The sequence below is a fragment of the Rissa tridactyla genome, chromosome 1, assembly GCF_028500815.1.
Source record: "Rissa tridactyla isolate bRisTri1 chromosome 1, bRisTri1.patW.cur.20221130, whole genome shotgun sequence".
Classification (NCBI taxonomy): Eukaryota; Metazoa; Chordata; class Aves; order Charadriiformes; family Laridae; genus Rissa; species Rissa tridactyla.
In genome coordinates this window covers 202800843-202827014 of record NC_071466.1, presented here as the reverse complement: position 1 = coordinate 202827014, position 26172 = coordinate 202800843, and the positions used below count along the sequence as shown (strand labels likewise).

The 26172-nt window shown below is 42.6% G+C and overlaps 1 protein-coding gene across 2 annotated transcripts in view; it reads left to right on the top strand.

Annotated features, from left to right (window-relative positions):
* SLC2A13 (solute carrier family 2 member 13) overlaps positions 1–23844 on the top strand; it is a 168336-nt gene extending 144492 nt beyond the window's left edge. The window contains exons 8-11 of one of the 2 annotated variants that reach the window (XM_054189296.1): positions 15867–15988; positions 16122–16274; positions 17424–17552; positions 20213–23844. In XM_054189296.1, the coding sequence (XP_054045271.1) occupies positions 15867–15988; positions 16122–16274; positions 17424–17552; positions 20213–20232 (424 nt within the window). In that variant the 3' untranslated portion in view covers positions 20233–23844. Of the gene's footprint in view, positions 1–15866; positions 15989–16121; positions 16275–17423 lie in introns of both variants that reach the window. The other variant, XM_054189292.1, reaches the window with a different exon arrangement.
* Positions 23845–26172: the final 2328 nt, after the last annotated feature.

Sequence of the window (26172 nt, the reverse complement as noted above, 5' to 3'; positions counted from 1 at the left end):
TTTTAGGTTTTTTTACACTCCTTAAATTTACTAAATTGAAATTTTGTCTGTTTTGAGGGGGAAGATATTTTTGAAAGGTGCGTGGGATTGGGGATCTTTATTGATAAAGAACATTCAGCAGGGTTGAACCCAGCCCTCCGTATGGCAGCTTGTACCTTTAACAGCATCCCTAATCCAAATCTTACACGTCTTTATTCCATAATAAGTAACTCTTCAATAATCACATAATCTGATATAGTGAAATTGTGATCTCTTCCCTTCTTAAAAGGATGAAGTTTTCAGAGTATTTTTTTTCTTTTGGAGAGAATATAAATTAACACATTTCTGCACGAGGACTGTTGAATAATTCAATATGTTTGATGAGTTTAATTCATATAAATTATTGTATGTGCTGTCGGCGTGTGTGGTTCATTTCCTTGAGAACGGAGGCAGTAAGATCAATCCCTCACTGGCACAAGATGAGCTGGAATTATTGATTCATTTGATTTAAAGTTGTGACCTTATTTTAACTCAGCTCGTCGGTTCGTACGGGCTAGGAAATGGGCAGTCTGTTAGATGGCAGGTCGTACTTCTGAACAGCAGCACTTTGGGCATTTCTTCTTGCTTGTAGGATGTATAGAGTATCTTTTTTTTTTTCCTGGAGCTTTGCACAGCTGTCACATTAGCTTTGCATAGATGATAATGAGAGATGAGTTTGAGGCTCCACATGATTATTTAGTTCTTCAGACCTGTGATTCAGATGATGTATGTTCCCATTTAGCATATTTTCTTGGCAAAATAACTATTGTTAAAAAGCACTTATTTATGTAAAGTTCTTTTTAGTTGTCACAGGCCATGCAAAATAGATGATTACTTTGATTTCTGCTGAGTTCTAGTACTGCCAGATCCCAAACTTTGGAGTTTCGTGTAACAATGAAGACTTTGGCACCCGATGTTTATAAATGTCATAAACTAGAGACAGGTAACCGCTTACTGTTTCTGTATTTTATAAAATTCCTGAGATTTGGCATAGATATTGCACCTGCGTGCACAAATCAAAGCAGAGCAACACTCTGTGTTAAGTGCTCACTCCCACAAATCAGGCGTGAAATAATTATCTTGTTATAAGTGGTCTTAGAGTATTATTTAAATGTCCTTGGGGCTCCATTTTCAGTTACGACACTAATAATTTCCGGTGAATTTTAGGGCTGACAGTGGAGGAATCATTCTTTGGATAGCTCCGGTGGTTGATTTAATTCGGAGGCTCCCCAGTAGAGCGTGCGTGGGCAGGGATGCGGTGCTTCATTCCGCTTCTGAAGCACCGGTTTTTCTGAGCTTCCTGGGGCCTGAGCGTTTAAGGGCAGAGCTATTGCCACCTACTGGAGTCAGGGAAAAGCTCCGTTTTAAAAATACTCTTCCATCGTGTGTTTAAAACAATGAACGCAAGAACTCAAATTTTCAGTCTGGATAGATTTCAGTTGTAACGGCAGAAAGACAGTTGCTGGCAATAGTTAAAATGTACTGTTTGTGTCGAAATTGCTGTTACAGAAATGGAATGTAACAGCTCGGTGCTTCAGATGGAAGGTTAAGTTGGCCAAAAGGTTCTTGTTAGAACTATTAAAAAATAAACTTTATATCAATAACTAGGAATTAAGGAGAGTAGGACAGCGCTAAAAAGGTGTGCTAATACATGTAATATTCATCTATATTTTAAACTTCTTGTCCTTACAGTTTTTTGTCTCAGGTTCAACAAAAAAGCAAATTCAGGAAATTATTTTTAAGCCCCCCCACTTCCCTTTGATTTCAGTGGAAATTTCAAGAGGATAAATATTTCATTGTCACTTAACTTCCCATTCAAATATGTGGTTCATTCTGATTTTAAGATTTTAACAGCTCAAGGGAAAATCATTTCTGAGGAGTGCTGGTTTGGCAGACTCTGTAAGACGCGGGGACCACTGCGTGGTATAAGCAGAAAATGAACCAGGTTTAACACCTCAGCAGTGCGGGGGCAGCAGCAGAGCCTGGCCCGGGCGTCCCGCCGGGCGCTCTGCTGGCCAGGCAGCAGCCGTTCGGGACCGGAACTTGGCAAGTCAGTTATTTGGAAGATGAATTGTATCGGTAACGCTCACCATTCAGTGCCACATCTGGTAACTTGGTATAATCGTGGCAGCGGTGTCCCATCTGTGTTTTGAGTTTGGGGTTTGGGTGGGATTTGCTCTGTTTTTCTAAATTGAATTATAAAATCTTGACATTCTCTAGTAAGTTGATATGCCAGGTTTCAACCTCAAAGCATGTTTTTTACAATACCTTTGCATGTCTGAAACTTTGGGGTAGTTAAAAGCAATACATTTTTTTCTGTTTCTTTATTGTTTTCTGGAGTGTTCGGAAGCATTTGGAAAAACAAGATCAGAACACTGAACTAGAACCTATTTCATTTGGAGGTTGAACTTCCAGTCAATATTTCTGCTAAGTTACCTTCACCCTGAGTTACAGCAACCACCTTGATTTCTTTGTTTTCGGTCTTTTTTGACCATGGGCTTAGAATTACTTTTGGCAATTGTAACTCAAGTGATGCTTTTGAGATGCTGATGACATTCCTTTGGTAATACTAGTGACACATGGTGAACCGTACAAGCATCAATGAAGGTTACTTGTAAGTGCAAGTAAGAATAAGAAGCCTGGGTAGAGTTTGTCTTGCTGAACCTTGGATGGCTAAAATTTTCACCTTGAGCTGTCTTGTAGTGCCTTGACTGATGGAGTAAAAGATGCTGTTCCTTATTGTTCCTTATTAGCAGCCGGCCTTTGCCTGTGTTTTACAGAATAGACTTTGTTAGGTCATGCCAGCAATCCTTGCACACTGTTCTGTTCATAATACTTTAATTAATATTAAAGTATTGATACTTGTTATTACTGAGCCCTACGCTCAGCCCTTTCCACCAGTATTCATGGAGGCAATCTGTCTTCATATACCGTAGGAAAGAGACATCTCCTGGGAGAACTGATACTTGTGCAGTGAATGGGCAGCTGGTTGATATTTCTGTTGTAATAAAAGAACTTTACAAATGCTAATTATTAAGTAAATTAAATGTAAAAGCAGGTGAAAAAAACAAATGAGATTAAACATTAGGTAGAGATTTAGTCGACAAGAAATTTGCATGAAATTCTATAATGCTGCATTTGACATCATAATTTTCAAACCAATTTGTTTCAGTAATCTAATTATTAAATATTCATGCTGCAAGGAGATACTATTGGAAAGACTAAATGCTTTTAGATCTGGAAACCAAAGCTAGAAATTCTCCAATTCGATTATCCCAGTTCTGTCAGTAATTTGGTTGGAGACTGGTTCTCCATCCATAAACTCTCAAAAATGTCAGAGCAGGGATGACCCAAAACTTCCTCGCGAAAACGCCCAGAGCAGCAGAACTGCTCCAGTCCAGGAGAAGACCGGGAGTGCTGAGCTACAGAGAGGGGTTTGCGCACAACCGAAATACTTAATATGCTAGTCTATCACAAATGCTAAATACCAGCCTGTCTTTAACAAAAAGTACTTGAGAATCCTATGTTTATGAGCATTTTTGTCCTGAAAGAGCTTGAACAGAACGAAGCCTGCCTGCCTGCAGGCATCTGTGAGTGATAGAGAGTGACCAAATCTGTCTGGTTTTCGGTGGAAAGCATTGTGCAGCACAGGTTAGCTTTGGGAGCCCAGCGGGGTGGCTGGTAGCCACCTTCCAGTTAACGCTCATCACTGAGATCCCCCAAAGGTTTGTCTGTCAGAAGAAATGGCCAAACTGTTAATGAGCACTGCCTCTTTTCAGAGAAGTAAGGGAGGCCATCAATGACTGGATGAAGGGACGGGTGTGTGTGGGTGCTCATTGCTGAAGCTGGTTGTTCCAAAGCTGAACTATTTCTGTATAACCACGGAAAAAACACTAAACAAACTATAAAGCACGTTCTGGAGTCACAGGGAGTCCACGAGTCTTTGTCAACCCTGATGGCTGCCGAGAGGGAAATAATAGCTCATTCTGTTTCCAGAATGCCTCTGTGCTACCTTTGTGCGGGTTGTCGTGTGGAGATAGCTTTGTGCTGGGGGTGTTTAGAATTTGTGAAATGGCATCTATTTCACGAGTGATTAAATATTCCCAGATGCCATTTCTTGCGAGGTCTTGCCGTGTGCCTGCGCCCGTGCAGCGGCACAAGAGGTTTCTTTTCAGTTCGTGCTTGATTGCTGTGAGCAGGGTTGAAGGGAGGATTTGCGGCACTCCCCGAGGTGGTGGCAGCAATAATTCTCTTGTCCCACTGACTGCAGTGTGTGCAAGCCACGTCATTGAGCCACAGCCCCATCACACACGTCACATCCCCATCCAGACCTGCACACGAATACCTGATGCTTTAGGTGTTACAGCAGCGGCTCTTGCCCTCTGCCACATCATGGCGTTTTTTCCAGTCCACCTGGTAGAATGCAGTGTTTTTCTTACATTTCTTGATACTACTGTACTACTAACATAGCTATTGATCATGACAAAGGCTTCAAAATGTTGGCCAGTATCACTTCGCATCATATTCACCCAAAATTCTGAATGTTCTTTGCTGATCTGCACCTTGGTGAAGTTCTTTGAGAGTTGTTGATATTTAAAGAATTAATGAAAACTACAGCATTTAACTGATTGAAATTTTTCAGTATGAGAATTAGGACTGAACTAACTATTTCTCTGTCTCTTACTGGATCTTGCTCTTTGTGAGGATTGACTTAGACTTTTAAAAATATTTTTTAAGTACAGCACTGGAATCTGGGAGTCTTCCTGACTTGCCGATGGCACTCTACTGTGTTTATAAAGTGGTTGGCGTTCTCATGCTCATCAGTAGTTTGAAAGCTGCAAGAAACAGTACAATCTGTCTTAAAAGAGGAACCAAAGACCCAAAAGATTTAGGGTTTAGTAAAGTTGTTCAAGGACGTACACAAACGAAGTTTTGTGGTGAAGTGAAATTTCAGTGGACCAGCAGGCACAACCTCCTGTAGAAGCACAAACTTTAGCAGCAGGATATGCCGGTCAATAAAGGGGCAAACCCAAGGCTTATATGCATGCTAAGAGTATTTCAGTAAGGAATGTCAAATAGTTTAGTGCTTGTGAAACATCGTGTGGTTATTTTTATTTTTTGAGATCAAGGTTTTGTGTTCTACAAATGAAAAAGCAGTAAAAAACACTGAAGGTCTTGGTCTTTAAAGTACACAGATGTAAGTTGTCTGTGAACCGTCAGAGTACATCCTTCAGAGGGGGAAAAAAGGCAGAAATCTTATATTGCCTGATATTGCCTTCTGAGCCTTACCTGAAACGGTGCAGTCTTTCATTGCTGCTTTTTCATGCTCTTTGTTAGCTTGTAAATATACAGAAAGATCTTTAAAATTGCAAAAATACATTCCTGTTGCAAAAATAAATTCCTTAAAATTGCAAGAATATATTCTCATGAAAACATTTAGCAGACGTGGGCTTTGCTTCTCCTTTAATGTTACCTTGCTATAACTTTGACCTTGCGTGATGTCTAGTTCCAGTGAAACTTTCTCTGATATTTTAGAGAAATATTTTCTGCAACTAAATATCAACATATCAAGCTAGTGAGTGAGTCATACTTTACATTGAGAAAAAGCTCTTTAGAATATATATTTAAAAAAAAAAACTCGGTCTTTACAACGAAAAGTGTCTTTAAAGTATTTACTCAGTTTTATGAAGGCTCTGTCCAGAAATAATTACCAGATTGTACTCTTTTTTATTTATTGTATACACTGGTATTTGATTCTCCATCTTAGAATTATCACTCAGTGCTGTCGGTGTCACTGAATTTTACAATTTCAAACCTTAAAGTAGTCTTCATTTCGTTGTTGAAAATTGTGGCAATTTTGAAGTTTTTCACAAAAAGAAGAAAGAAGCCGTATTCCTTCTTTCTTTTTCCTCACCTGAGCAGCTAATTTTGTACCTGAAAGTGTCCAATGTTAAAAAGAAACACAAAACACCATGTTTAGAAACTGTGACCTATTGTCTAATGATTAAAGTAGTTAAAGTGATCATAGGTAGAAATGCGTGAAGGACAGTGATATTCAGCTAAGATGCTTATGCTCAAAACTAATTAAGATTCTGCATTTTGATCAGGTTCTAATTTGAATTCTGCCCATTAAAATTCTGTAGGTATGACTGATAGTTGGTTGTTAAGTGAACAGATGATTATTTGTAATAGCTGTATGACCTCTCACAAGCTTATGCATTATTAATATATTTGAATTATTTATGATTTGGTCATGATTATGAAATAATACAATTTAATTATTACTAGTTAATTTTAATTTGTGCTGGGGTAAACCAAGTGTGTCCAGTCAGGATCAGAGTTGGGACTAGGACAGGGCACTCCATAGAGCACAGAGACATCAGAAGTTTCCTGACACTTTTATTACGATCTGATACTTTGGAAGAGTCGGAAAAAGCTTGGGAAGGAAAATAAGTCGATCTGTGTGTAGTGTGGTTAAGGTAGTTGTATGTCCTGTAAAAAAAAAAAAAAGGTATTTGCTTATTTCTGCTCCCAGTTTTTAAGTGTGCTGTAGCTGGGACTGGCGTACATGGGTACCTAATGGGGGCTGTCAGCTGTTGTGAAATCTCAGGTGGTTGGGCTTTAACACTAGGTATAAACAGTATTCTGCCTTTTCCTGGTTTGAGTCCATTTCTCAAGGTAAGGAGAGTGAAAAAGACGATGAGAGAAGCTTGTCGGACAGTGTTCTGGTAGTATCAGAGGTGGTCTCTCTCCCCTCCTGCTAGATATGATGAAAAACAAAGCTTGGAACACTTGCGGTGTGACAAGGGAGTGGGAAATTGTAGCCAACGGCCTGGAGGTGGCCAGCAGGACTTGGAAGGCACCAGTATAGGTTAAGAGAAGTCTAGTGGAGTAGCAGACTGACCTTTGAGAGGACAGGAGTAGGATACAGCAATATGACAGAGGACGTTCAGTCTGGAAACAAATCCAAAACTGAGCATCTTTCATCAGGAGATTAATGTAATCACACAAAAGCTGCTTGCTCAGACCCACAGCTAACAAATGTCCTAACTGGCACTGGCACGCAGCTGAGCTGCTTCCTTTGGCAAGAGATGCAGGAACTGTGTTGTCCACCCTTCAGAATCCACTAATATGTGGTTACAAAATTACTGAAACATCCAGAACGACAAACAGTTAAGAACCCCTTTGATGTGATTAATATTGGAGAACTATTTGTCATGGGGAAAAATTGCTCCTGTTTTCAATCATTTGGTAGTCTGTTGCTCGGTCTATTCAGCTTGAACAACAGCTCCAGCACTCTACTGGCAAATTTAATGGGCAAATTCAGATGCAGTTGCAAAGCTGAAATTTCTCAGTTTCGGAAAACGCAAGTGTTTGAATTCAAACCTTATGAAGATTTTTTAGCTAAATAAATATTAATGTAAAAAAAAAACAAACGTTCATCTGTGACCAGGTGGCCAGGAACAGAGGTAAATCAGAACAGCATATTAAGCTTCATGCAGGTGTGCGTTCTGGCGTGACTAAGAATCATAGAATCATTTAGGTTGGAAAAGACCCTTAAGATCATTGAATCCAGCTGTTAACCTAACACTGCCAAGTCCACCACTAAAGCATGTCCCTAAGCGCCTTTTAAATAACTGCAGGGATGGCGACTCAGCCACTTCCCTGGGCAGCCTGTTGCAATGCTTGACAACCCTTTGGGTGGAGAAATTTTTCCTGCCATCCAATCTAAACCTCCCCTGCTGCAACTTGACCCTGTTTCCTCCTGTCTTATCACTTCTAACTTGGGAGAAGACACCAACCCCCACCTCGCTACAGCCTCCTTTCAGGTAGTTGTGGAGAGCGATAAGGTCTCCCCTCAGCCTCCTTTTCTCCAGGCTGAGCAACCCCAGCTCCCTCAGCCGCTCCTCACAGGACTTGTTCTCCAGACCCCTCACCAGCTTCGTTGCCCTTCTCTGGACTCGCTCCAGCACCTCAATGTCTTTCTTGTAGTGAGGGGCCCAAAACTGGACACAGTATTTGAGGTGTGACCTCACCTGTGCCGAGTACAGGGGGATAATCGCTTCCCTGGTCCTGCTGGCCACACTATTTCTGATAAAAGCCAGGATGCTGTTGGCTGCCTTGGCCACCTGGGCACACTGCTGGCCCATACGCAGCCGGCTGTCGACCAAAACCCCCAGGTACTTTTCAGCCAGGCGTCTTCCCAGCCACTCTTCCCCAAGCCTGTAGCATTGCGTGGGCTTGTTGTGACCCAAGTGCAGCACCCGGCACTTGGCCTTGTTGAAGCTCATAACATTGGCCCATCAATCCAGCCTGTCCAGGTCCCTGTGTAGAGCCTTCTGACCCTCAAGCAGACCAAAACTCCTGCCCAACTTGGAGTTGTCTGCAGACTTACTGAGGGTGCACTCGATCCCCTCATCCAGATCATTGATGAAGATATTAAAGAGAACTGGCCTCAGTACTGAGCCCTGGGGAACACCACTGGTGACCGGCCGCCAACTGGGTTGAACTCCATTCACCACAGCTCTTTGGGCCCGGCCATCCAGCCATCTTTTTACCCGGTGAAGAGTACACCCATATAAGCATGATGGAAGGCAGTTATGTCTTACAGATAGGTATTTTTATGAAGTAATTATTTCAGTAAGGTCTTCTGCTCGGGTAAATTAAATATTAAGTAATTTTTTAAATTAATACTGTGTATGAGCTATAGTGAAATATTCCTTGTGATTGATTTTAGGAGATTTTAGCAGTCTGTAGAGTCTCTTTTGTAAGAAAGAAGATAAAAGAGGGATGAGAAGATAACAGCCAGTAAAAGAAAAGATGCTCAGTGTGAATAATTGACAGTTATTTCTCTATGTGTTGCACGGCTGCCTCCAAGCAGATCTGTAAGAAGTGCTGATTTAAAAGCAAAACCTTGTTAGGAAATCAGTTCTTACCTGCAGCGTACAATAAAGAAGCCATCTCTAAACTCTTTGGCTCTGTAATGGGCAAAGCAACCAAGGTTCTGGTGGTTTGTGGTTTGTTTGGTTTTGTTTTTTTTTTAATTTATATTTGAATGTGGGCTTTTGGTTTCCCAGATGCAGAGTATGAAGTGCCAGTCATTCAGCTCGAGGAGAATAATTTTCCGGCTGGTATTGTTCTAGCCCTAGCAGCTACAACTAAACTTACTGGGCATGGAAAGCATTGCATAGAGAAAGGAACTGGCTTTGTCTCTTTGGTTTAAGATTTTTTAAAATATTTTGGACAGCGGCAATTACAATAGCTGTTATCCATTAAAGTGTCCTGGTTTCTGTTCTTTGTGCAGGATGTCACCCACAGCTCTATAGGTATAACGGGTAGATCCGATAGCGGGGGGCCTCAGCGTGATAAAGACTGCTTTTCAGTCATGTGCAAATGCATCAGCAATCTGCTGAGGTGCAGTTTGCTTTCTTGCTGTGAACGAAACTATTTTTCCAAGTTTTTGAAGTGCGTGCTAATATTTTAAAAATTCTTTGCCAGTTATAGCAAAAGGCTTCAATGAATGTCCCAAAACGCTGCTGGTATTTTTATGTAATGAAGGTTAAGCAATGTCTAGCTGAATACCATGAAATTTTATGGGTACATTTTTTCAAGGCTGCATCTGTTTGTTCTTTTCTGGTTCTTTCAATTGCCATCATCTGGCATAAGAAGCTTCATCTGCATATTTTTAGCAACATCTGGTTTAACGGAGGAGTTATTTCTCCGTGTAAACTACAAAGGCAAAGCGGTGGATGCAAACTTCTCCAGAGAGGCGTGGAGCTATAGCGCGTCTTCTGTGAGGCACAGAATCCAGTAGCTAGGGGACTGGAGAGAGCTTAGGAAGTATTGATTCAGACATTAGTCAGGTTTAAATTAATCTGTTCGCCTTCAGGAAAGAGTTACGCTTTGCTCAGTACTTCAGATAGTATCTTACTGTATCTATATATAAAAATCAAGGACTGAAAGGAGCAGAGATTTTTCTTTAAATCAGAACGTACTGATTTATAGTGAAAGTGTAACTTATGGTTTCACTGGTTTCTATGGGTTGTGCTAACGTAACTATTTTGAACATATATGTGTGAATTAGAGAGGCCGCTTCATGGACAGGACGGAGGCAGTTTCCAAGGCTCTCCTTATTTTCTTGTCTGGCTACTGCTAAACTATTACACAGTTAATCTGGTACCTTGCTAAATTGTGTCCTTTTTTGTCCTTGTAGTTTGAAGATAGTTAGGGGTCTGTTCAGACAACTAAATATGTTTATCAGAAAAAGAGAGGCTTGAAGTTGTGAGAACTAACCCAAACAGAGTTACTACTGGAGAGTAGTAACAGGGAACTACTGGAGAGAGTCCAGCGTAGGGCAACAAAGATGGTTGAGGGATTGGAGCATCTCCCTTATGGTGAAAGGCTGAGAGAGCTGGGACTCTTTAGCCTGGAGAAGAGAAGGCTGGGGGGAGACCTTATTAACGTTTACAAGTACCTAAAGGGTGGGTTTAAGGAGGATGGAGCCAGACTCTTTTCAGTGGTTCACAGTAACAGGATGAGGGGTAACGGGCACAAGCTGGAACATAGGAAGTTCCGATCAAATATGAGAAAAAACTTCTTTACAGTGAAGGTGACAGAGCACTGGAACAGGCTGCCCAGGGAGGTGGTGGAGTCCCCTTCTCTGGAGACTTTCAAGACCCGCCTGGATGCAGCCCTGAGAAATGTGCTCTAGGCAATCCTGCTCTAGCAGGGGAGTTGGACTAGATGATCTCTAGAGGTCCCTTCCAACTCTGAAAAATCCCATGATTCTGTGATTCCGTGAAATGTCAAAGTCCAGATTCTTCCACAGGATGAGTAATTGCTTGTGGATAAATAGTCTTAGTTGTTCCCAAGCATCTTCCACAAAAACCTTTCTCAGTCCAAACAGTAGCTACTCTAAATTATGCCCGTTTGGTCCTCTGTCCTTTCCATGACCAGGCTTCAGGTAAAAAGATGAGTCAATAAGCCTGACATCATAAATTTATATTATTCAATTGTATTGGCATGATATAAAAATCAGCACTTCACACAGGAGCCTTTAAAAATCTCTATAAAGGAGACTTTTTTAAAATCCAATGTATTTATGTTACACTGAGTTGATAAATTGTAGCTTATCATCATTTTGATAACCCAGACACAAAATACTGGCATAGGAGCAGTTTTTAAGTAGTTCTACTCTTGTTAGAACAAAGAAATGGGGGGTTAGTGAAACTGTGGATTAGGTCTGAAATCTTTCTGTACCATCAGCACTCGATGTTAAAGTTTATCTCAGAACAGAATGTGTAATTTTGAAATAAGCCTGTTCTAACAAACATTTTAAGGACATGAACGATCACGTTGGTGATTTTCCTTAGAAGTAATTTATTTCCTTAGCCTGATTTGATTGGAATTTTGACCTTTTAAGACTTTTGATCTAAATCCATTTAAGATGCTTCTGAAGTGCTTAAAAGACAATGGGAAGTCAGCAGCTTTCATATTAAAAATATGTGAACTGTTCAGAATGAAACGTTTAATTCCCACAAAAGCCGTATCTTTAGGGCTACACAGTCCTCACTCTGCAGCAAAGCAAAAATTAATGGAAATTTGAGGAGAAAATCAGCAGGGTCTGTCTTGTGCTGTGCTCACTTGCCTGTGCTGTGTACTGCCTGGCCATTTCCCGATCTGTGGCTTTCAGTGTTGCGCTTGAGAATTATTCTACAGCCAAATTGGCTCAAGTATTAGGAAAAATTAGATTGATTATGAAGGAAGTGGTCTTAGCCTGTTTCATCCTCTTGTCATTAGCAGTAACATTTTAGACCACCCACACCGGCTTTTCTTCTCTTACCTTCTTTTATGTGCCATAAGAATGTAATTTAAGGAAGTGGGGAGCAAAGCTTTAGATCTTCTGAACTACAGACCGCATCTGATAGAGGATGGATTCTGTGATTATGGAACCATATAATGCCCATAATTTAGAAATCTGCTGCCGTTCTGATTTATTTCCAGTCAGTCGAACTGTTGGAATGTCAGGTTTTCACTAATTAGAACAGATGTGCGTCTTAAATTATCTGTGGAAAATATGTAATGAAAGAAAATCACAGTAAAGATTTTCAATGTAGCACTATGATGTTTTCACTTTGGCAGTAATTTCAGAGGAAATGATGTGATGTGTCTCCGCTGTTTATACTGATATGACTATTACCCAACATATTGGTATTTACAAACTCTTTGCACTGGTACCCAACCGCATCGTTTCACTTACATGCCGTTTACAGGGCATTTTCCTCTGTGCATTTCAGCTTGTGAAGCGATGGGTAGCTGATCGTCCACTTTCCATCATAGATGCTCCCTTCATGCAGGACAAAATTCAGAATTTTATCTGATAATACATTATAAGTAATTATTTATATATTCTACAGCAAAATAGTAGATCTTGTAGAAATAGTAGTATAGCAGTGCAATTAGCACAGTAACAGAGCTTGAACAAATCCCCAGTCTTGAAGGAGTGTTATTTTTGAACGTACCCAGCGCCGCAAGGTGCCAGCAAATGTAGATATCTGTGCTTTGACTCGGTGTACCATGCTGGTGTACTACTGAAGGATAAGCAAAGCACAGTTTATTACTGCAAGGTTGCTGTTAAGTCTAGTCTCGAGCGCTGTTTTTCCTGTTTCAAGGCACTGAATCTGCTTTCTTGCAGCAGAATTTCCCTTAGTTACAGGCATACAGTGGAGAATAAATGAGTGCCTTCAGCCACGGAAGGCTTTGGAGACATCTGGTTTTCCTTCGTATCGTTTGTGTTGCATTCTGCCAAAAGTAGGACGCATCTGGGGAAAAATGGTAGGGGAAGGAAACATCCAGACCTCCTGGTGGTTGTGTCTGTATGAATCAGCAGGTTGGTTTGCGCTGATGGAGATGGATGCAAGAAAATAAACCAAGTGCGTCTTTGTTTACAGTAGCATTGGAGAGAAGGCTTGAGGCTCCTCTCTGAGGAGCTGCCGATCCGGCTGGGCAGAATGGAGAAACCAATCTCAGCAGCATCAAGATGTTTAAAAATGCTAATCAGCTTGTATTCATTACCAAACACCTGCAAATGAAATTAGAGTAACAGTGAAAGAAGCAAATGTGATGTTGTTAAAATGGTGTGAAACTGAGCAATCCTGGGATCTTGCAGTGGTGCAGATGCAGAGCGGGCAGCTCTGCGGGGCTGAGCAGGAGGTGGCAAGAGGATCACTGTATGTTCAGTAATTAATCTTTGAAACACCATTTCTTTAACGTGTAAGGAACTTCAGGTTTAAACATATGGATGGTTCTCCAGCACAGTTCATTCTTCTATATGTCTTGTATCTGAGACACAGCTCAAACCTGATTTAACCTGCACGCAGTGAGGAGCACGTAGACTGGTAGAGAAGGGTCAGGGTGGACACTAACGGAATGATCCATGTCTCGCACTCATAACATAGAAAGAGATGCTGAGCTGAGCCATGAAGGTCGTGATGCTGGTGAGGGGTCTGGAGACCAAGTCATATGAGGAGAGGCTGAGGGAGCTGAGCATGTTTAGCTTGGAGAAGAGGAGGCTGAGGGGAGACCTCATTGCCCTCTACAACTACCTGAAAGGAGGTTGTAGAGAGGTGGGTGTTGGCCTCTTCTCCCAGGTGAACAATGACAGGACCAGAGGAAATGGTCTGAAGCTGGGGCAGGGGAGGTTTAGGTTAGATATTAGGAAGAATTACTTTACTGCAAGAGTGGTCAGGCACTGGAACAGCCTGCCCAGGGAGGTGGTTGAGTCACCATCCCTAGAGGTGTTTAAGAAACGTCTAGATTTGGCACTTCAGGGCATGCTCTGAAGGGCAGAGATTGTAGGTTGTTGGGGTTTTTTGTTGGTTTTTGTTTGTTTGTTTGTTTGGGGTTTTTTTGGGGGGGCGGTTGTGTGTGTGTATCGTTGGACTTGATGATCTCAAGGGTCCTCTCCAACCATGAAGATTCTATAATTCTATGAAAAAGCAAAGTGACAGAAGAAGGAACCTGGGGTGACGCTTAGAAGCAAGATGAAGAAGTGATAAGGATGGCAGCAGTACTTTTGGCTGAGAAAAAGTGAAAAATCTCTGTCATGGAAGCTGCTGGTGTCTTAGGCTGATGGGTGCTCCAGTGTCCAGGTGGCAGATGAGGCCACAAGCCTGTTGTATCCGGGCATGAGGGACCTATCTTTGAGAGGGATGTTCAGTTGGCCTATTTTCTGTGTGCTTTTCACCAAGAAGTGAATCTGTATGCGCTGGATGAGATGGACTTTCTGGGAGAGCTCAGCACGCCAGCAAACAGCCAGCAGCACATCAAGGGCTCGGCATTTCTCCATGAACACTGGCTCCACTTGGTCAGGTGATGCCCAAGGGCAAGGTGGAACTGCAAACCTTACAGCTTACTGACATTAAGGCAGCATTAGAGTTTGGCTGGGGTTTCAGACGTACGTTTTTCCAGTATTTGTTGGGTTAACCTCTCTCTTCTAAATGTATTTGAACTTTGCATTTCCAGCTGTCCTGAAACTGGGTTTAGGACTTCATGGTGATATCCTGCTTTAAGTGCTGTCCTGTTGGTACGTCCATGCCAACATAAGGAAGGTTTCTGCCGCAGGAGTTCTGGAGGGTTGGCCATCAGTGCTTAGCACATTCCTCTTCGACCTGGGGTGGGTTGGTCATTTCTTAACAGGCAAGTTAGAAAAGCGTTCTGTTCGAATTTGCATTTGAAAGTCAACTGCAATGGTGGTAGATCCTCTGAAACATTTCAGGGTGTCAGTTGCTCCACCATCTCGCCACTCGTTGCCCAGCTGCCACCTGTTGCAGGCATCTTCATTCTGGTTTTCCTACTCTCAAGAGGGACATATCTTTCGCGTAAGCACTCAGCTGACCTGGATTTTATAACTCAGGCAGATGTTCAGCGCTCGGTGATTTCTTCTCTTCAAGTAAATAACGTTTGCATATGAAAGGCTGGTGTCTGCCTAAGTCTTTTTTTTTCCCAAAAATACATGGTTTTTCAACTGTAGCAATTGTGGTTGCAGCTGAAAAGATTCTTCAGTTACAGTTATGATTTCTTTTCCCTTTAAACACATGCTTTTTTAAAAAAGAAAAAAAGTTGCCAGTACTGCTTAAAAATATATTATATTGTTTGCAGTCAGGTGGGAATACCTGATTTTATACCTGTTCCTCAAAATATGTAATTTCCACATAGTCCTTGGAATAGAGGCACTTTCTCTTTCAGGAGCTCAGGCACGGTTTACGTCTGGTCTGATTCTTATTTTTACTGTCTAATCAGAAATGCTACCTTCTTCTAAATTATTTCACTGCCTAGAAAAGGAAGTATACGCCTCTTCTTATAACTGCACTTGACCGTAGCGCACTCCATAGGCATTACTGATTACACCCAAAGTGTGCAGCATATAGTTAGTTCGTCAATGACATAAGGACTAACTTCCATTTAACCTTCAGTCCTTGCGTGCGGCATCCTTAGCTCAAAGTCCTGCTGCTGCGGCTCTTTTTGCACTGTGGGATATTCGTGTGAATGGTCTCGATGGCTTTGGTGTCACCACTTGTGTAGTAAAGACTATTCACTTGAAGATCTGTAGATACAAGGCAAGTGTTTAAATTCAGGAATGTTCTGATGGTTACTCTGCCTAAGACCAGGCACATTTCTGAATGTAGGACTTGTCTCAAAGATCTTGATAAATTAACAGGGATGGAGCTTTTTCAGCTTGATTATACATTTTTCAGCTTTTCATAAAACATGATGTGCCATGTTTATATTGAGATGTCACCCATTTCCCTGAAAATTCTTTACTACTAAGTTTTATTGTTATTTTTCAGGTGTTCAAATGAAACAGTATTCAAAAACGAAGATTTGTTCTGGGCATACAATTTCTGCCCCACTCCATACTCTTGGACAGCACTTCTGGGCCTTATTTTATACTTGGTTTTCTTTGCACCTGGTAAGCAAGCATTTGTTTACCGATATAAGTTAAAAAATTGTAAAGGTAAAATGTCGAATAATGAGGCTACATATTAAATTTACTTTTGAGTCCAAGCATTAAATGAGATTGATCTTTTTTTCCTCATTCTTAGGGATGGGTCCTATGCCCTGGACCGTCAATTCTGAAATTTACCCACTTTGGGCTCGAAGTACAGGAAACGCGTGTTCCTCTGGAGTCAACTGGGTTTTCAATGTGCTCGTGTCACTGACATTTCTGCATACGGCTGAATATCTGACCTACTACGGTAAGAAACATTATCCATCCATGTGTGCAGTACCACCATTGGCACATAGATTTTCTCCTGGTTCTGGGTCACTCGGTTTTGCTATGAAATGCCAGCTGCGAGTGCAGTGTTCATCTAAGACTAGAGACCTGATATGACCTGCCTGGATCACAGAGTTTGGTCCAGCTTTCACAAGAAACGTTTCTTTCTGCCCTTAACTGAGAACCTAGACATTTGAGTGAAACAGGGAAGCTGGGAAAAAAACCGCTTTTGACTTAGTGAAATATGCTGATTCCTACTTAAGGAGATGGCATCTGCAATTTTTTTAGTTTATGGTGGCGACTGAGGCCAATATCAGATAATCCTTGCAGGAATAGCTGTGTCAGATGCTACTGCCCTGCTCCCAGCTGTTGATTAAGCCCTGTCTGCTGGAGCCTGCGGAGAGTTTGTCAGATTACTGCTCAGCCACTCCAGTACAAGTAATTTAAATTACATTAAGCTGCTAGGGAGTTGATGTGACCTTCACATTATTACTAGTACAGAGCCTTTCAGCTCTACCTGTCATTCCTTTGAGCCATCAGTCTAGAAACAATGGCAGGTAAATGTTTGTTGGTCCTTTGGTACCTTCTCTGCCCCCCTAGGTAAGGTGGATGGTGGGTAGAACGAGCTCTTTCTCGCTGCTAAATGTCTCTGCAGATGACTTCTAAATAATAACTAGGTTTAAGAGTCACAAGCATTATTTTAATCCTATTTCTTTTTTGCCAAAGTTCCTTATTCTGAGGGGTTGTCTTAGCGTGTCCTTCGCTGTTAAGGTAAACTAAGAAAGTTCTTGCCTTTCCTATCTGATTTTTTTATTGGGTATGCAACCGTTTCATTGCTGTTTATTTTAACAGCAGAATGACTTATGCAAAAGAGATGTGTGTTATCTTCCACATGAAATGAAATTGCATTTGTTAATTTACTCCGTTGTGGAGCGGTGCAATAAAGCGGCCTTCTCCTACACCCACAGCCCCGCAGCTCGTTATTTTAACGATGCCGCTCCAACCATTGCTTTTATATGCACTCCTTTGATATCTGCAGCCTGCTGCTTCTGCCGCTCCCTCTGCTCTGGAGCAGAGAAGGGACGGGAACTTCTGTAACCGACTGTGCGTTATTTTTTTTACATTGCAGGAGCCTTCTTCCTCTACGCAGGCTTTGCTGCCTTGGGACTAGTTTTCATCTACGGCTGCCTTCCCGAGACTAAAGGGAAAAAACTAGAGGAAATTGAATCTTTGTTTGAAAACAGGCTATGTACATGTGGTATGTCAGATTCTGATGAAGGGAGGTATATCGAGTATATTCGGGTGAAGGGAAGTAATTACCATCTTTCTGACAACGATGCTTCTGATGTGGAATAATTTTCAGCTGCTGATGTATTTAATCATTTAAAAGCCTTCTGGGGGGAAAGCGGCTCTCTGATGACCTCACTGCCCTGCTTCTGGTCTGGTTCTCCTTTCTACTGTCTAGCTAAAAATGCCTTCACATTCAAAAATGCTCCACTGGGGAGGAAATGCAGTATGCTAGTGTTTTCTTGATAACTAAGAGCAATGGCTTCCAAAAGAGATTGAATTCCACGATAATGTGAATTCACCAGGTGTGCGTGACACTGCACCATCCCAAGGTATACAGTAGGGTGCGCTGTGCCAGATGGACGCAGAAGGCTGTCCTAGATGGTCAGTGGTTGTCCTTATCTTCAATACTGACAAAAGATAAAATAATAGAGTAGCTAATCAGAAAGCAGCCAACATCTGTCAGATCCCCATCCCATCGCAGCCTAGGAAATAGCTCTGCTGTGCAGTACACTGAATGACGAATGCATCAGCCGCTGTAACGGTAGCCATTTAAAAGGTTTAACTGATTAGGAAAATAGCAAATCTGCTATATCTATTGGAGGGAACGTCCCCCAGATTTTCCCTAAGAGAATTTCCATTTCTATTTATTTGAGATAAGAAGTAGAGAGCCATGGTCACCCGGGTGGAGGTTCGCGCGGGTGGCGTACGTCTGTGTTACAGCGTGTTGCCTGAGCCAACTGCTGCTCTTGAGCACACACTACAGTCCGGAGTTGGTGTTTGAGAGAGAAACTGCCAAAATTAACTACCTGACAGCAGGAAAGCAGGACTAAGGATGTGGCCACATGTACAAAGGAACTGGTATATATTGCTAGGTACAATGTAGAGGCTTCAGTTAGTTGGAAACAAAAGATTTTTGTTTTCCTTTTTTGCATTTGAACATTTGGGTTCGTGCCTACTTTTGAACACAAAATATTATTAGCTAAAAGATAGAAACGGAGGGGAAAGGTTTTGTTCTTCTAAATGCACAGTGTTGATCCCTCCTGGGCCTCTTTCTTGTGAATAATCATATTGCCTTCAGTTTATCGTCGTATGTGCAGAGTAAAAGAATCCCAGCACATTTTTCCTTCAAACGCCCTTAGTCAACCAGTGTCTTGCTGGATCTAAAGAGAAATATTAGCAATGGGCAGAAGCCTACATCTCATTAATTGCCTTACCGAACCATTGCAAAATTGTCAAGAAAATGTCAGGCACAAAAATCAACTTGGCTGCCTTTAGCCTGGTAATGAAAATAGGAATGGTATTTTATTCACCTGCCATGATTGCTTGCCTTGGCAAATTGAATTTTATGCAGCTACATAAAAATATTAGGTTATTTTTTTCCTTGCCGTGTCCTCACTGCTTTAAATCTTCAGAGATACGAGTCTGAAAGCATCAACAATTCAAATTCCTATCTTTGAAACATTTGCTTCATGAAAGAATGTGGAAAACCTCCTCTGCCTGTGGGCTGCCCCCCCCCCCCCATTTAATTGGTAAAAATACATTTATTTTTCATTGTGTAGAGATTAAAGAAGTTTTTGGGTTCATTAGTTTTTATAGATTTGCTTTGTGGGCTTTTCTTGGCTTGAAGAATATTTTGGATGTAGGATTATTATCAAAACTGAGACTGGACATTTGTTACTAAATTATTTTTATTTGATAACGTGGGGTTTTGTTGTAAAGAAGTCTGCCATTATGTTATCTGACCTTCTGTGATAGGAGTTCTTAACCTCCAATTACTGACCTTCAGCGATTGGGTGTATTTTGCGTTATTTTCTTTTTTACTTCATTAATCAAAGAAATATTTTTGGAAAGAAAATATTTTAAAGCATCCTTTTGTGACTTGACGGGACTAAAAAGGGAGAGCATAGAGGACAGAGGGAATTTCAAGCAAATCATTGAGAAGAGCGGCCCGACCTTGAATATCCGCTTGTGCTGTGAGAGGGCTGGATTCTCACGCCTCCCGCCTTGCCTCCCCTTTAAGCGCACAATATTTTTATGCTTGAAAGCACCAGCTGTTGAAAATGCTCAGGTCTCCAGACCTATCTACCAATGCACCCGCCGCGGGATGTCTCCGTTAGGCTGTCACCTCTTGGAAACCCTCACCGAAGGTGCAGTGCCTGAAATGAGAAAAAGGGATGCTTGAAACAGACGATAACAAAATAGTTTTAAGGGCAAATTGGTTTCTTCCTGCAACCGAAAAATGTGGGCTTGAAGACCCATATTTGGAAGACTTTTGTTACCCAGAACAGTGTGTGAAAAGGTGCGTAACGCCCAACCCGTGCGTACGTGGTTGATAGGTTTAAGTGGGTATTTACGGGCTTTTGAGAACAGGGACTTATGGTCCTGATCCCCCCAAAAGCGTGAGCCCAGCCTCGCCAATGCACCGATGAACATCCCCTTGCTTGGCGTGTGTTGCTGGAGGGGGTGTAAGCCAGGGAGGGTGTCCCTGCGCCGGCACGGCGTCGGGGATGACCTCGGGCTTTGTTGCACTGGTGCCCACAGGTAGAGGAAACCGCTGCGTTTGGGCATAACCAAAGCAAAGTCGCTGGAGCAATCGCTGTCACGAGATCAGCCTCTTTTGTTTTGCAGGCAGCGCTGGGGCTTTTTAGCAGCAGACGACCATCTCTCGCTGCCAGCCTTGTTTCACGGACGTTCTCAAAAGCGGCGCTCAGCTGCGCTGGGCTCCTTCTCTCACACAACACGTTTGGTCTCACCGAAAGCAGTTTTCTGAAGGTTTGCATCCCGCGCCCTTTTTATCGAGGCAAATCGATTGAAACGTGCATTTTATTTATCATTGCTACTGGCTGTGAGGGTGCAAAATATATATCGGCTTCTTTGTTGTCACTCCCCCTTCCCCGCCCGCAGGGAGTTGGGTTTGAGCCTTCCTTTTAGGGTTGCTTTACACCAAGATAACATTCCGTACCTTAGAAACACCAAACCTAGCACTAAGCATCATGTGTGATGAAAATGGGATCAAATACTTGAAATTAATCGTACACAATTAGGGTTTTATTTTTAGACTCTGTGAACATTTATAATGTATGAAGAAAATGAAATAAATGTTTCTATTTTGCAAAGATTTTTTATATTTGTGCATATTTTAAGTTTTAAGAGATTTTTGCTAAGGGTAGACTTAGTAACATTCCAGATAAAAGAATAAAGATACAGTGTAGCCGAATAATTTCGTATGACAGGATTTTAATTTATGAAGTAGCATAAATAGGGTGTCTAAGCACAATATCATTTTATTGAAAGCTTTCTGCAGCAGATGTGAAATCATTTCTTCACAAGGACTGCACGCTTAATTCAGGTATTCTGTGCATCAGGAATGCTAGAGTAGTACTGCTGGTAGAGTTGGGCACGAATCGCATGTTGATTATACACAACAATTTGAGATATTTTCATTCTGATTCATCTACTGACTCTACACGTTTTGGTCTAAGAACAAGTATAAAAGAAACAAGTCCTGATGCATTTTTAATCTTTTTAAATTTAATTCGTATATAGTAGTTGCAAATCTATGAGTTGGGGGAGTTGCGATAATTTGCCGCATGTTTCTTCCCCTTGTCACTTTGTTGATCAAAATCAGTTTTTAACGAGAGAAGCAAACCTGGTTTGAAAATAGGCATAGAAACGAAGCAAGGCCCCAGGGCTCGTTTGAGGGCTGACGTTGCGTTGCTACGTGTGCACCTTAGATAGATGGCTGTCATAGACGTTGCTACCTTGTGAGTTGCGGTGACAGCCCTGTCAAATTCTGGGACAAGAGACGATACGTCCCAAGGATCATTGTTCCAACGCCAACTTACTTTTGCATGAGTTGGGAAATGCAGCATTTCACTGGTGTAGGAGTTAGGGTTGGGAGGGGAGAAGAAAAAAAATGATGCATCAAAAGCCCCATGAAGTCATGTTTCAGTAGAGATGGGTGTCGTAGCCAAAAGGAGCAGTCTCTGACTTCTCTCTCGTGTGGGAGAAGGACGGTGGGACCCAGGGACTGTGCTCAGTTCGGTGGATGGAAACAGGGAGCTGGCAGACTAAGGGGGAGGAAGCACACAAGTGCTCTTCTCCCATGCCCACGCAGAGGTGAGAACACGGCAACCGAGTTTGCAAAGTACTTTTTTTCCTGGGTGAAATCTGGTTTGCCCTTCTTAGTCACTTGGGTTGATCACGGGGGAGAAGTTCTGACTTTTCAGGGGCTGCGAGAGGCCCTGAGCGAGGGTCTTTCCTTCAGCGGTGAGGGTGTTGGGTGCAGTCCCACAGACACGCCGTGGGCTAATAAAAGATAGACCCTGTACTTCTCAGCCTTATACCCAACTTTCTACTTCTCAACGTCAACGCTCTTCTAACACGGTCTTGAAAATTTACTTGTACTTGCATAAGAGGCTTTGTTAGCTGAACATCACTACACAAGGAGGCAGAGTCTTCACAGCATAGAGAGATCTCGGGGTAGAAATCAAGGCAGAAGAGACAGTTCTGCAAAGCACTTTAAAGAGTAAGATATTTGTGCACTTTTTTCTGAGAGAGTCAAGCTAACCAAACCCACTCCTCTGCATTGGGAAGAAAATCGAGCTTTGTGTACCAGGCCAGAAGCAGATAATGCCACAATATGTGCTTTATGGCAAAATGTGTTTTTATTGCGGGTAACATTTACAGCTTACATGTAGCTGCTGCCTATAAAGTGACTCAGTCGTTCTCTGGATTTTAACAAGTCACATTTTTGTGCAAAAATCTTAGTGGTTTTCTATCGATCTTCATCGCCTTGTGTACAGTACAGTTAAGCATAATCCACCAAGTGGTCTAGGTTGTGGCAGTGTTACCAATGTCAGCACAGTAAAATCTAGGTGAACATTGTTAAAGAAATATTGTTGTTTGTGATACTGGGGGTTAAAACTCCTTAAAGGCAACTATATATAGATTTTAAAAGTCTGAAAAAAATGGCAGTTCTTATCTATTTTGTGTATGTTTTCATATAGAGAAGGAGTTTTTTATGTGCCAATAACCATCACTGTAGTGTTTTGTAAATGGATGTTAATGGTGTTCCAGAGTTCTGTATATGAGAATATACTTTAGCCACAATGACCTGTTAGTGTGAACCAGCGGCACGTTTTTAATCTTATTCACGCCTCTCACCAGAGGTGCTCACTCGTCGGCTTCAGTAGAGCTCACTCACGCCAGGGGAAGTTTGACCAGCATCAGGCCTCAAGAACACAGATTTCATCTAAATCCCCGCTTTTTCACGTTGTCCCTAGACGGTATGTTACGTGTGAATGATCTGGCACGTGTAATTATAAAGCTTCAGCTCCTTGATTCTGTTGAGATACAGTTTGTCAAAATTTGGTTTGGCCTTTCATCGCATTTATATAACTAAGGGGCACGCTGATTAGTTATGAATATCGTCCACCTATTTCTAAAGGAAACACCAGTTTCTGAAGTGCTAAAATAAAGGCAAATTTCTCTTGCTGCCTTAAACATTACGTAGACTTTGGAGAGGACTTGAATGTATGACCATCGTCGTGACGTCTGCAGGAGACGCTTCCTGGATCCTTAGCAGGTGTGAAGCGAGATGGTTTCGTGGTGCCGGGATGCTGCGTTACAGCGCGGGCCCTGCCCAGTGCGCACCTGCCCGTCCGTTCCATTTGCAGTGTTCGAGTGGTCCCCGTGAAACGGATAGCATTATTCATATGCTTGAAATTCCCCATGTGCTCCATGTCCTGCTGGTCCAGGGCACCGCTGGGAAGTGGCACGAGTCACGTCTCTGCTTTCCATCGTGAATCTCACACCCCTACAAAGCCGTCAACCGGATCGTTCTGTGACAAATTCAGTGTAGAATATATGAGCCGTTATTGGAGACCAAATTGATAGTTACACTTCCGTGTTGAATAATAACGTGCACACGGCGCCATCGGGCATATCGTAATCCCTGGGCGCGTGCTATGGTATTCAGTACAAAACAGGTTTTGGCAAAACTAACTGCTGGGTTGTCCAAGTTATTTCTTAACCGTGTCAAACATGTGCCATTTCCTTTTGCAACCAGTCAAGCCTATAATGTATGAAAGTGTTGTACATTTTCTGAAACTTAAGTGATGTAAAATTATTTAATTGAATTCTGTTCTGATTGCTTTAATGAAGTTTGGTCTTTACATAAAAAATAAATATCTTCAAAGAATTGTCAGTGCCAGAAGTGTAAATGAACAAAATAAAAGGTGAGATACTTAATTACAGAATCTTTCTCAAGGTTTCCTTTATTTTGGTATTCAGGTCGCCTTTTAGAGTTGCAAAATTGCATTGCTCAGGAAAATGAGCTAAAATAGTCCTTGGGCTTGCATGAAATAAGTGAAGGGTAAGAATAACTTTGAATATGATCTTAATATGATATGTTTCAAACTAGAGAGCATTTATGTGGTGATGGCACACTGGGCAAGCGTCCCTTCCTGCCTGAAGGATTTGTTTGAAGAGCTGCATGCAGCTGCGCAGAGCTGCCGACTGCCCTGGTGTCCCCCCGTGGGTCTTCAGTGTCCCCTGCCCAAACACAGGCCAGTCCTGCGACGGCAATTTGTACCTTCAGACTTGATTATCAACTGGGGAAAGGGCAGAAGTTGCTGTTTTCTAATGGGGAAGTGTCCTAACGCTGTGTGCGTTATTAAGAAAATTGCTTGTACCGGTTTGATGATTAACAAAGAGCAGCAGGACGTGGCCGTGCCGTGCTGGGGGCTGCCCTGGCTGTGCTCCCCAGCGCGGCAGAGGGATCCAGACCGAGTGGAAATTGGTCCCGTTCCCTCCACCTACCGCAGGTGCCACCATGGAATCCTTGCGAGGCGCAGAGTTGCCTCTGACAGAGCTGTGGCCTTTTGGTCCAGGAGGCAGAGAGATCACAGCCGGCGGCGGTACAGCTGATGGGAGGTGCCGGCAGCGGGAAATAGCTCGGCAAACCTGTGTCTGTGGCGGCGCTTGTCCCCGGGAGGGGGGAGAGGAAGCTGATTGCTGTGCGCTGACAGGCTGTTTTTAGCTTTCTGGCTGATAGCACTTATAAAGGTGATGAGTGGCTGCGGTTCAGATTACTTGTCACCAAAACCACATGGCAGCTTTGTGGGATAATGAAAAGCTGGTGGCTCTGCTGTCAAACACTCGATTTTTTTGCCTTCTCCCATTTCCCTCTGCTCCAGCTACTATCACGAAACAACTACTGATGGACTGATTTCTGCCGAACGGGTTCTGCCATCTGCAGAACTGAACTGCAAGCAGTAGCAGGACTTGGTTCCAGATCTTTGTGAGCATTTTTGGAATCAGACCCCCCCAGGCATCAAGGCTGGGTGGTGCTGCATCTGAACCAGTGTTGTGCAGCCTTTGCTTTGTGCACGGCACCGAGTGCTTGCTTTCAAGGCTGCTACGGTTTGTAGGAAGTAGATGGGGAAGTTAAAGGTAAGCTTAAAAAAAAAAAAAGTCCATTTTTTCTCTGACCTCGGTGGTCCCCCACTGAGTTGTGCTGGGCTGGTTGAAGAGACCTGCTGGTGATCATCTCCCGAGCTGGTGTCCCTCCAGCCGCCCCGGCCCACGCAGAACTCCCCGCACAAATGTTTCGCTTCCAACACATCGCTGAGATGAATGACATCTCAACCCTTCCCCTGATGCAGAGATTGTAGCGGCCTTCCAGTACGTAAAGGGCACCTACAGGAGAGATGGGGAGGGACTCTTTGTCAGGGAGTGTAGTGATAGGACGAGGGGTAACGGTTTTAAACTGAAAGAGGGGAGATTTAGGTTAGATATTAGGAAGAAATTCTTTACTCTGAGGGTGGTGAGGCACTGGAACAGGTTGCCCAGAGAAGCTGTGGATGCCCCATCCCTGGAAGTGTCCAAGGCCAGGCTGGATGGGGCTTTGAGAAACCACGTCTAGTGGGAGGTGTCCCTGCCCGTGGCAGGGGGTTGGAACTGGATGATCTTTAAGGTCCCTTCCAACCAAAACCATTCTGTGATTCTATGATGAATGCATTCAGACCACCAAACAACCGGCTGAAATCCATGGGGAAACAGTCAAATGCATTTGCCATAAGCAGTTCCACCTGTCTTGTTCATTAGCTGGTCTCCAGGGCAGGTTTTCACTCGCTTGTTTAACATACGTGACCTAGCTGGTACCCAGGCACGTGTGTGACTAATTGAGAAGCTCTGCACAGAGCTGAGATTTGGAAAGCTTTTGCCTTTGAGAGTTAACTGCAGAAGTACCAGAAATATTTTCTGCATCTTGGTTTTCATAGGAAAAAAGGCAAAAAATCCTCTCCGAGACCTGTGGAGGGAGGTGGGGGGGGGTTGTTTGATTAGATGGTTTTATTGGAGATCTTTGGGCCTGGGTTTCAGGAGGATACAAAGATCCATTTGTTTTTCAGTCCTCAGCCTTGGTTGGCACGCTCTGATTTTGGGTACTGTGATATCCCATGAAAGGTCTAATAGAATCCATAATGCCGAAATGAAAAGCAGGGTGTCATACGGAGCAGTAAGATGTGTATTGCAGGAAGGAAGGAAGAGGAGCACACACCCCAGATGACCTGCCCACAGTCTTA